This window comes from Battus philenor, unplaced genomic scaffold, assembly GCF_028537555.1.
Source record: "Battus philenor isolate CCGP_79_NKW_IND1 unplaced genomic scaffold, ilBatPhil1.0.hap1 SCAF_7, whole genome shotgun sequence".
In the NCBI taxonomy this organism is placed as follows: domain Eukaryota; kingdom Metazoa; phylum Arthropoda; class Insecta; order Lepidoptera; family Papilionidae; genus Battus; species Battus philenor.
The window spans coordinates 8,460,748-8,473,768 of NW_027181737.1; the positions used below are offsets into that span (position 1 = coordinate 8,460,748).

Sequence of the window (13,021 nt, forward strand, 5' to 3'; positions counted from 1 at the left end):
GTTACATGTATTGAGTTTATTTAATATATTTACATGATAGTTTATAACAATACAAATGGGAAACCGGATGCTACTTACAATAACATTTTTTTTGGTTAACTTTCTATCTTAATTTAAATTCAATCTTTATTCTCGTCATTGATTTTGTTAACTAAGAAGGGACTATTAAAACAATAATAAAAATTGATTGTTTATTGATGCAAAAGCTAAAAATATACGTTCACTGTAGCTCATTTGTTAGCAAAAACATTTATTAAAGCTTGTACGCATATTTCCAATCACCCCATATCAAGTGATTACTCTGAAATACGTTACATTGATTTGTTTTTTCTATTGAAATTCGATAGGGCCAGTAACTTCTGACAGTCTCCAGAGATAGATTTAAGAATTCATTTTAATTTGTAGTAATCCAGTCCAGTCTACCGGATTTAAAAAGAGGGGATTTTTAAAAAATCGGGTAATAATTATCTTTGGGGGAGGCCGCATATGCCTTCCACGTTCGATGATAGTAATATAATATTATTACGCTTTAAATTACTATGTTATTATGTTATTTCTGGAACCATTGTTTTTTAAATAGTTTCTACATTGATTTATACATACATTCCCTTAAAGGCTATAACCAACTGGTTATACTGTCACCAACTGTCTACAGGTTAACTAACCTGTAGACAGTTGCAAAACAGCAACCTTTGGGTTTATTGGCCGTCGATTCGCGGTAATTATAGTACAACAGCGCTAAACTTAATTCCTAAATCAAAACTAAGCTCACAAAGATTATAGCCTTCGGACAAAAAACTTATGATCTTGGATATTGAATTAATATACTCAAGTGTGTGGCGACATGTTAAATTTGTTATCTAGTGTAATATTAACATAAAAATTATTAAATGTAATATCTATATGCAATAAGATAAAGTTCATGCCTGCATTTAAACCTCACGTTAAAGAACTTTGAATTAATTTTCATAAGTCTTTTTATTCTTCTGTGGTATTTAAAGTTTAAACATGAATTCGATTTAATAAAGTAACTTAAGTAAATCGTCAAAATTGTTTTCTCGCATAATAATATCACCAATATGTCGCTGCTTATTTTGTCAATTGCAATATAATATACAAACGCAATCCACAATATTATTCTTGTTCTTCATTTCAGCCGATAGACGCTCACTGCAGTGCATAGGCTTCTCCCTGATATCTATGGGCGGGTTTAGGCGATGGCAGTGTGGCATAATGTAACGCTAGCGCAATGTGCGCAAATGACGCTACTGCCAATCCTTTGGAAACTTGAGAACAGTGGCAATCTTATTTAATTAATGCACATAATGTGCATTATACAAGATTGTATCACGCAGTTTTCTATCGCTGGGCTACCATTATTCACAAATATTTATATAAATGTGGTGTTATTTGATAACAATTTTTTGTTAAATTATCATTTTCCGACATAGATACAAGTTACATATAAATAAGCTTAATTAAAACACAAGTTAAACACACACACACACACACGTGTGTGTGTGTGTGTGTGTGTTTGTGTTGTTTATAATGGGAAACATGCATTTCATTCAATAACAAAGAATTTAAGTAGTTATAAATTGTACATTTATTCTACATAAAGTAGTTTATCGAAACTATATATAAATTTTATACAATATTCTATTATGTGGAAGCTAAGACTACATTAATAATTATCCTTGTTGTAACGTGACTATGTCCATAGAGCCACGTGAATTTAACAAGCTATCAAATCGACTTTCATTGCGAATTATTTCTTAACCACATTTTTTTAAAAAAGGTACTTTCTTTTAAGTAACTAGTATGATTTTTTGGACTCGCCATAGAGATATACCACTACAGCAATGTTTATATCATTTAATTACTTCAACCCATTCCATTAATGTTCATTTAAACAAAAATATGCTGTCTGTGAAATACCGTTTCAAACATTTTATTTATTTATTGAAATAATTTACACGACAACAGCAATACATAATATAAGTTTGTTAGTAACAAAATAAAATGTTTGCCATAACAGGCTTAAATTGCCCTGACCATAATCATGCCAGCGTAAATCTAAACGTTGATAACTAAATCAGAAAAAAACAATATTATATAGCTTACTAAGTAATAATAAAAAAGACAGTCTATATGAAATTAATCGGAAAAAAAAAACAAACAAACAAAAAGTTTGTGTGGTATTTTATTTTTATGAAAACGTCCAAATATTCATATAACGAAAAATCCTTATTTTTTCAATAATACAGACAAAACAAATTTACTTAGTTATTGTAACATTATGTTAAACGTATAGAGCAAAGTTTTGCTGTACAGATACAGTCCGGTTAGAAGATTTACGTCGTCCTTGCAAGGAATGCGAGGCCATCACGCGTTCGCGGTCGCTCGTATTCTTTGGTTGTAGTCTTGTGAAACATAATAATTGTTGTTCTATACTTGATCATTCTGTATTCCGCGCATGTCATTATGACGCCATCGTACATCCTGCGCCTTGATCTCGCTTCGCGCTGATATATATTAGAAAATGTAATGTAATGCTTTCCAACGGTTTGTCACTAATATTTAAAAATAAGTCCTCTTAATCAACTTTCGATTTTTTTTTTATTTTTGTATAGATGCTACGTGCAAAAAGTAATATTTTAAATTTATTTCAATACCATCAATACCATGAACTTTTTTGTGCATGCGTTAACAACTAAGCTAACTGAAAAAAGCTTTTGGAAAAGCTTTTCATCATAAACATTTATTATTATTTTTGCTTTTCGTTAAGTTTTATTTGCGTTATCGACTAGTGATGTAAATGGAACAAAAAAACCTTACGTAATACAACTGCTGCTTTAGTCGCTTCCTTATTTTTTTTCTTTGTTGAGATATTTACCTATGATGTTTATGTAAACGCGATGTATTAGGAATTACAAACATGGCCTTAATTAAAAAGAAAAAAGTATAATTTTAAATCGATTTAAATTCGTTTTATGTGTTTAAGGTATTCTTAATTAATGTCGTTATAGTTGTTTTCATTAATATTCGTAATATTATTATAAAACATCGAAAATTCCAGTAACATATTACTTATGGAGTGGTACTGTCCTCGATTAATTTTCGGTCATTCAACCAAAATCATGAATTCAACATTAAGACTCCGATTTTAAATGGTTGTAAAAATTGTATACCGTGCACAGCGATAAAATTTCAAAAAGTAGTCCGCATCGTTGTTATGATCAGAAGGTATTACATAATCTAATAAAAGTACTGTTTCTCTATTATACCTAATCTGTAAAACATTCAGATCATTATTAAAAAAAATACATTAAATATAAAGTGTAAATGTGCATCATGCGCGTGTGCATTGCGCGTTATCACAAAATTTTGCTATTTTTAAACTATAATATATAATCCTTATAAGGCCTAGAACTAAAATTTACTTACTCAACCCACTTTCTTTGGATTTGGATTAGATGCTTATCCACTCACATACTACCGTATTAAAATATAATATCAATAACTTTTCTATGAAGATTTTTTTTTATATACCACAAAATAATTGATTTTAATTTTTTTTTTGTTATTTGACCAGATATCACGTTATAGAAATGGCTTTAGTTGTGTCTAAATTACCATTAAGTAGAATCTTATATATTTTATACAATTTTGTGTGTTTAAAACAATGAAGCCTAAGCATGATTATAGGGCAGCTATTTAGACTAGTTCCTATGGCTTAATATATTTACTTATTTTATAACATACTTTCTATGCCTATAACCTTAACCCGGTGCCCTACACTTCAAAACTATGTCGCTGGCCCTATGAATTATATATCCTAAATACTTTCATTCTTGTATTTTCTTCCGTCACAGTTTAAATTAGTTACCATGCCTCTTGATATTAGATGTCGATAACTTGATGCTATAAATATTATTTCAACACACTTTTATGGTAAGCGTGGGGGGAGTAATCTTGTTTCTATGTATATTTAGTAATGTTATTGTGGTTATTGTATAGTGAGATGATAATATTTCAAAATGTAATAGTTTATTCTTTGTCTATATCATTTAACCGTGTTTGTTATTGTTCATATATATTTTCGATATTACTTTGACAACACCAAAGTTACGTACGTACTTCCCGTTAATTTGTATGTTTTGGGGAACTTTTTGGTTACATTTATTTTATTGAATGTTTTCCTCGCGTTATACATTGGTTTAGATCTAAAAGAAATTGGATATTCAGATTGTCGTACGTACGTCGTCGTAAATAAGTTTATATATTTTGTCTACCTGACAGTGATTTTTTTATCATTTATTGCGCGAAACGCATTAACAGCATAACAACATATTAATATATATTGGTCATCAGTAAGCCCGTCTTACATCATAGTGGGCGGGTTGCGAAGCAAGATCGAGGGCAATTTGCGGTTGTAAAGACGTTTAATGTTTTTGCTGATTCACGTTACTTATCTTTGTGATGTTAGTCCAGATTTTTGCGACTCTAAGTCTACTCTCATGGCGAAGTTACAAGGCGATAAGATCCATAAAAAGAAACATAAGGTGTTGTAACTTTTACTAATTTATATTTAATTTTTCAAAACTTTTTGAAAATATGCGGTAGTTTATTGCAATGAATACACGACAAGTATAAAATTTGGTAATGGAACACACCAGCTCTGTGATATATTTTTACGGTTTAAAACTTCTTAAGCAGCAAACTCAGCGATTGACAACACAAATTTATTTTTAATAATGGAAAATATGGTATACTACGATACGAAACACTTACATTTGAGAAGCCGTTGCTTAACATAACTTATTATTTGTGCAACTTAAAGCGGATTGTTAACAAGTTCTTTACCTTGCACATTATACAAATGGCTTGAAAACGTCGACAGTTTGATTAGTCCCAAAAGTTCTGGAATGGAGACCACGCATTGGTATGTGCAGCGTAGGGCTCCCAGCTACAAGGTGGCCATCGTGTTAACACACAGGCACTTCATACTGGTTTAATTAGAAATCTGGGGGGGGGGGGGGGCTATATCCAACTTTAGACAGTCTACGGCTGAAATGGCAATGATGATGATCCACTCCGAAAGTAAGCCTTTTACGTTTACTAGTCCAACATTTTAAAACATTGTCGGAGTAAGACTCACGGTTGGTTGTTTTAAAGCTTTTAACCGGTAAATGTCATTATAAATTTGTTGTCTGCAATCGATATTTAATCAGTGCAAAGTGAAAATAGGAATACCGTCTACTTCAATTAAGTCGACTTGACTCGAACAAAAAAGCATTAACCTTTATAAATCTTCGTAGAGCCTTGTTTGTGTTCCTGTATCCGTTTACGTAAATGCTCCATTCTTATTAATCGATAGCATGTAGATCAAGTACGGCGAGGACAAACTACTATTTCTCTTAATGTATACCAATTAGATAGCAGTTTAACTTCATCTCTGCATAGGTCTGACTTTCCATCTATATGAGAAATAATCACCGAACCCTCAAATGAGTCTTAAGATTATTATTAAAATAAAAGTAAGCCTTGTACCTAGGTCACGCGCCCCCATGGTTACTAATTAATTTAATATACATTTTGTCATCTCTCAACCGCATTTTTAATAAAGTGTTAATGTCAATGGCCTTCGTGGAAAAAACCCATTGAAGCAATATGAGAGGCAACTATGATGACCACGTGAGTATATGTAATTTCACGTGGTCGACAATGAATGCGTGGAAATATTGCAGAATCCTGCTTAGGACTGTCTAAAATTACTTGGCAATAACCTTCGACTACGTGATCCTTAGGCGTTGTCTGCTTGTATTTAAAAATTAAAAATGGTGTTTCTTTTAACAGAACTACGTCTTTTTTAAAGAATTGGGTCGCCCGACTCTGTAAGTCTCACTCTGATTTATATCGCATAGTCAACCGTACATCGTTATTACAAATTTTATTTTACCTATGAATCATCGCTAAAATATTTCAAATTCAGAACTACTGGCGCACGTGAAATCCTTTGTATTAAAGCTTCAAACCTGTTTTCTTGATGTAGGTTCTTGTTATTTCCGCCTCACATAAACGATCAATATTCTTATTGCAAATAAAACTGACCCACTATTGTCTTATCACTAATAAATACAATATGACTTTAAAACAATTACATGTATATATACAGTATTATTACGAGGGCCACACTGAAAGTTTTTAGAACTGGCAACTTAAAAGCATTATATTAAAAAAATAAGTTTAAATTTTGAAAATAGAACTCTTTACCAATAATATTGAGTATACATTTCATTCATTTGTCATTTGTTTTACGATTTGGCGGCAAATTGAAAATTGTCTGTGCACGTCAGAATGAATTTAAGCCGAGAAAATTTTCGTGCAATGATTTTTTATGACTTTCGATGTCATATAAGTCAACAAGAAAGTTATGATAGACTTCGATTGGCTTTTCACGATGAAACCCCATCTCGTGCCACAGTTTACAACTGGTTTAATGAATTCAAACGTGGTCGAACTAATCTCACCGATGATTTGCGTGAGGGACGGCCTTCTACAGCGACGACTGAAGACAATATCACTGTTGTGCGGCGTATGATAGAGACTGACAAAAGAGTGACCTATCAGCAGATTCGGACAAGTCTAGGCATAGGTATGAGTCAAGTGCACAAAATCCTCCATGAACATTTAGCGGTCAGGAAGCTTTGTGCCCGCTGGATACCGCATAATTTGACCGAGGCTCAAAAACTCCGCCGTGTTGATTGGTGCCGAGAAATAATCCAAAAATTTAACGGAGGTGACTCAAATGCTGTGTTCGACATACTAACGGGTGACGAAAGCTGGATTTACTGTTATGATCCGGAAACCAAAAGACAGTCTGCTCAGTGGGTGTTTCCTTCCGAAGAGTTGCCAACTAAAGTGAAGAGAGGTCGAAGTGTTGGAAAAAAGATGGTGGCCTCGTTCTTCGAAAAGACAGGTCATTACGCGACAGTTGTCTTAGAGGATCAGAGAACGGTTAATGCAGAGTGGTACACTAACAACTGTTTGCCACTTGTCTTGGAAAAAGTTCGAGAGAAACGACCTCGCAGCAGGATCCTCCTTCATCACGACAATGCCTCGTCGCACACCGCCAGGCAAACGATCGACTATTTGGCGACCTCAGACGTGGAATTACTGGGTCACCCGCCGTATAGCCCCGACCTCGCACCCTGCGATTTTTATTTATTCCCGAAAATAAAAGAAAAACTTCGAGGAAAACATTTTATGGACGCCGAAGAAGCAGTGGCTGCGTTTCAAAACGCCGTCGAAGAGACCCCTAAGGCCGAGTGGGCAAGGTGCTTTTCTCAATGGTTCCATCGAATGCAGCGATGTATTGATGTAAATGGACGCTATTTTGAAAAGTTATAATAAAACTAATAACTTGCTAGAATGCTTAATTTTTGATTTTCTAAGAACTTTCAGTTTGACCCTCGTAATCTATAACTGCATCCTAATTTCTCTGAATAAGTTACTCAAAACCGTTCTAAACAAGAAATGGAAGTTAAAAAATCGTGATTTATTAAATATACTTGAACGCGCCACTAGTAATTAGCACTAGATCACATGACAAATAAACATTTTGGAAATTGCTTTTACGTTTTTTGACTCGAATACGCCTGCGCTCATTTTATTAACATCGGCGACGTGGATATTCTACTACTACTCCAACACTATTTAAATATTTTGATAAGTCTTTTAAGAAACAGCTAAGACACGTTCGTGTTACCTAGAATATACAAAAATGGGTGATACTGTTTCGTTGGAAAATGATTAGGACAATAATGCATACATACGCGACGTTATAAATATATAAACATCATATATTTAAAAGTAAATCTATAAAGACATGTTGTTTTTACGTTAAACATTGAATGTTTTTTCCCGTTTTGGGGATCTGGGGATCTCTAATTTCCCCTGCCATGTGTGGAGCAAAGGCCTTACATTTCGAGTAAATGAGTTTTACAGGTTTGAAAATTTTTATTTACGTACACAGAGTGTAATTAGTTGTATTCCTTCTTTTCCAATATCTATTTTACCCTTCACGTGTTCTATTTTTCCTCTTTTGAAAATTTTCTTCCATACTTCTTTGCTCATCGATATTCCCTGATTACAATTTTACATTGCATATTACAGATTTTTATGACTCACATTTGTATAATACATCATATGAAATGTAAGCATTTGTAATGTTTTTCGCCACTTGACTATGTATATCGATCATAATTCTACACTTTATTAGCCGGGTAAAGTCAATACACTTGTTTCTACAGAACTTTATAAAATATGTGAACGGGATAAACAATGTTAGTGGACATGAACAATTGTAAAGAATTTAAAAGGTACGCTTACATTTTAAAAATGTAATGTATTAATTTTTTTATCACAGCATTCCGTTTACATGTTGTTCCCATTGTGTCGCTGGGTTTCCCGATGTACTTGCTATTGTTGTCGGAGAATCCGACAAAAAGACACATATTAAACGAGAAATCAATGCAATAACTCGCCAAATTATAGGTTGAATTGATATCAATAAAAATACTATTAGAGAAAAGAACGCATCTGCAAATAGTGATAATAAAACCATCTTTAACTCTGTAAGATTTTTTGAATTCTTTAGTATTAATAATTCTTCAGCGCACGGACACGGACGCAGATGCTCGACGGCATCATACATATAGTGCGAGCAATTTCTTCTTTATTCGCTTACACAGAGACACGTAACTTTTTAAACTTCTCAGCATTCCATGTGCTTGGGGCTGACGACCCGCGTAGCAGGTTTAAGGACGACGAACTTTGACTTTGACGAAATTGAATCAGATTTTTATTATTAAGGATTCATTTGAAAAGCCTTTAATGAAATATCAAATGTTTTGATCTGTTACAGCTCAGAGTTCCCTTGCGCCAAGTGCTACGACCTCGCGATCTTACTGTTATCATCAATAAACGCCATCTCAAGCTTGGTATTAAGGGTCAACCGCTAATTATAGACGGCGAACTGGATGCTGACGTCAAAGTGGAGGAATCCACCTGGGTGCTGCAGGACGGGCGTAATCTACTTGTCAACCTAGAGAAAGTGAGTATTATTTGAAATGAAGCAGAGTATTTTTTACCATTCTACTACAAACTATAACAGATATGATATTTTATAATACTTGTACCTACCTGTGTATATTGCATAGAAATTTGTTTATTATTAAAATTTGTTTATAAATTTGAAATATGTTTATTTGTTACTTAAAATTTAGAACGAAATGGTTGTTGACTGATGAAACATTAAATTGGTTAACTTAAATTTTAGTCATTAATAATAAAATCTCGGACTTCATAGGGACGATATGATGATGATCAGAAGCTATATCGACCATATCAGAATCTATTTATTTAGAAACTTTTATTAAATACGAAACTGAAGTATTTCGAACTTATGAATGACTGGAATTATTTTGATTTCAGGTTAACAAAATGAACTGGTGGAGCCGCCTAGTTACCACCGATCCCGAGATATCTACCAGAAAAATTAATCCAGGTGAAATTCGATTTTATCTTATACTTTAACCACTCCACTTGTGGAGCGGCTATGCTTTGCAATGAGCATCTATCGGCTGACATGATGATAATGAACCGCTCCATATTGTTCTGTCCTCCACGTGTCATTATTTAGTTTTCAATAAATTTGGTTTGATGTGTTTTCTGTGTTCCGAATCTGGGTTTCATAAACGACTATCTAGCGCGGGTTCATTACAAAAGGGCTAAAGTGTCATACCTGTCATAACGGACTCACTTTTTTACTTTTTTAATTATATGTTTTCTAATTCATCGTCGAAGTGTCAATGTTAATAGTAAAACTTAGATCTGATGAAACTGAACCTATTGTCTAGTTTTATACGTTTTAACATCATTTCACCTTTATCAGAAATTGGCCTTACATGTAAACATATCTTAAAACATATAAACAATATTTTTTACTAACCTACTTCATCGAAACGAAGACTAGTCATTGATATGGTATAATTCAACGCCGTGTAATCAAATCGCTAACGACAGGACACTCCTACAGTTCAGTCATAAGGTGTCAAATCTCGTTATTCGAATCGTTACACAGGCTACAACGCCCTTTGAGATGAAACTTAATACTATACTTTAATATTTGGGATCATATTCTAACGGATGTGGTTCTTTTTTTTAAAGTAAATTACTGATGTGTATGGACCACGGTTCTTCTTTCCATTTTAAATCTCTATTTTACCAAATTCTTTTATATACTATTCTATATTTTATACTCTCTATTTAAATAACCGCTTAGAAGAAACTGCAAATTAATAATAGCTAAAATTATACTAAGAGAATTTCCATTTTTTGATACATAATTATTTACTTCAGAACCCTCAAAGCTCTCGGATCTGGATGGGGAAACTCGTGGACTTGTTGAGAAAATGATGTACGATCAGAGGCAAAAGGAAATGGGTCTTCCAACCAGTGACGAACAAAAGAAGCAGGATGTACTTAAAAAGTGAGTTTTTACAATTTTTTTAATTTATCACAGAAGTTTAAAAAATTATAAACTGTAACATCGTCTGCTAACATATAAACATTATATTTAAGCTTCTTACTAGTCATTTTCATGGCAATAAAAAAGAATAAAATAAGCACTACACAAAATAGACAAAAGAATATGTAGAAGTGTTTGCTCTTGACTACCGAGGAAAAAAGTAATAAAATAAAATGTATAATTTTTTATTAATAAAATAACTCATTCATAATAATTCATAATTCCCAAAGACCTATGTTTCGAAAGTAAACCTGTGCTATTTGTTATAGTTTAGAAAGAAATTTACTAATATCATTTTATCAAATTATTCTTGTTGCAAAATAGCAAGAATAAAATAGTTATATTATTATATACCTTTGTAACTTGCTCTTTAACAGGAGTGGGTGGCCAAGGTCTTTAATAGCCATAAAAATTTTATATTTTTTACGAGCCACAATTGAATTTATGAAAGTTATGCAATTTATATTAATAAATCTGCAAAATATGTTTATGAATAATTATTTCGGTAATTTAAAATATGTAATACGATGATGTAATATGTAACAAGACCTTAGGTTAGGTTAGGTCAGTTAGTGTCATTCCTCCAGTTTCAATTACATTTAAATATACACACAGATAGGCGGTTCCATCGGTTTTTTCTTCTAAAAAATCCTAGTTATAAGAGATAATTTGATAGTATTACCATTGCTCTTACTTAATACATCTTAGCCAATATTTTTAAATAGCAAATGTAAGGAATATTTTGTGCTGTCTTACTAAAACAACTTTAAAACACAAAATTAACACATACTGTTATGAGAAAGCTGGAGAATACTTAACTTTTAAAAAATTTTACGTTTTTCATAAATTTGTAATCCCTTTTTTTGTTAAATTGCAATATTATGACTTACGATTTTATTATATTTTATTTGTCTTTAAACTGCGTTACATGGAGAAGTCTTTTTTGTACTTGAAATATAACGTAAGCGGAATTTATTTATAATTTGAGGAAATGTGTCTTTCAGGTTCATGGAGCAACACCCTGAAATGGATTTCTCTAAGTGCAAGTTCAACTAAAACCACAGCAGCTACTATACGCGAGCACCTTTCTCATTCCAACGTTTGTTTCTGATGTAGACCTCATTAAGGAAGTTCATATTAGAAATGCAGCATTTCACTAGATGGTTGCCTTTTTAAACACCTATTTACATTATGTTGTAACTGCAAAACGTGTGTCTATTTCAAATAAATGTTAAAGTATAGAAAACTGTTTAATTTCATCACTATCGTCACTAAAACTGTTAAAATGAAAAAATGTATACCATCAATGTTGATTTCCACAATTTTGTGAGTTTATTCTTTCAACTTTATATATATACTTAGGTTAATTTTTAATCCAGATTAAAGATCTTCTCCAATATTAGATATTTTTACTTTCATTTCCGTCATTTGGTAATAAAATATATTTTTTATTACATGTTCTCATATTTTGTTTATTTGAAAATATTATATCAGGCAAAAAGTATTATATTCAAGGTATAGTGCAAATTATAATATAAATGATAATAAAGAACGTGGCACCTATTGCAGAAAAATTAAAAAATATCAGGGTGGGTAAGATTTCATATTTTTATACCACAAACAATTGTACAAAATAAGAATGATTGAAAGGGTAATGAGTATAGTATATCCAAAATAAAATTACCAATAGATTATTCGCACCCATCGAAATTACAGAGAGTAGAAAACAATTTCGTGAAATGCCACAGTTGGCGTCACAAAAAAGGACGAAGAAGAGAACAAAAAGTAGTCATGCAGTCTAAATTTCCATTACAGAATAGATTTGTATTTTTAATTTTGTGTTGCTAGGGGCAGTTTAAAATAGATACTGCCGCAGCGCTGAATAAAAGAAAACTGGATAACGTTTTGAACGAGCCATGCATTATCCAGTCATTTTCTTACTATAAATATGTCAGAAAAGACTAAACAGTCTATACGCGTTTAGCAGATAGTTGGAAACTATCACCTGTTCACATATTCGCGAATTTGAATTCCAACGTGCAATAATTTTTTTTAACAAAGTATTGTGGCCGTATTGACCAGCAATCCCAAGGATTCTTAAATGAACGCGAAATAAGTAAAAAAAAATTAGAAATATTTCTAAAAATTTAGATACATGCTGAATATTATTAGTTGGTAACGCTTGCGTCGTGTTGCTAGATATTAGTCCACCTTAATGTAAAATTATCATCAGTGATTTTACAACATGTTATACCTAATATTATTGGTAGTAAATAATTTATTACTATTTTAGAGATTTATACTGTCGAAACTAATGCCTGTATTCATGAATGAAAGCGTATTGAAATTAAAGCTCTTTATGGGATAACCCTTTAATTCAAAGTTCCCCAACTTTTTTTGTGTCGTAGACCCCTTGCCATGTTTTTC

General features: G+C 32.3%; 1 protein-coding gene across 3 annotated transcripts in view; it reads left to right on the forward strand.

Moving 5' to 3' along the window:
* nudC (nuclear distribution C, dynein complex regulator) overlaps nucleotides 1-11,839 on the forward strand; it is a 33,864-nt gene extending 22,025 nt beyond the window's left edge. For 2 of the 3 annotated variants that reach the window (XM_068774152.1, XM_068774153.1), the window contains 4 exons: nucleotides 8,930-9,118; nucleotides 9,499-9,571; nucleotides 10,426-10,555; nucleotides 11,599-11,839. In XM_068774152.1, coding sequence (XP_068630253.1) covers nucleotides 8,930-9,118; nucleotides 9,499-9,571; nucleotides 10,426-10,555; nucleotides 11,599-11,650 — 444 coding nt within the window. In that variant the 3' untranslated portion in view covers nucleotides 11,651-11,839. The remainder of the gene's footprint in view (nucleotides 1-8,929; nucleotides 9,119-9,498; nucleotides 9,572-10,425; nucleotides 10,556-11,598) is intronic. The other variant, XM_068774151.1, reaches the window with a different exon arrangement.
* Nucleotides 11,840-13,021: the final 1,182 nt, after the last annotated feature.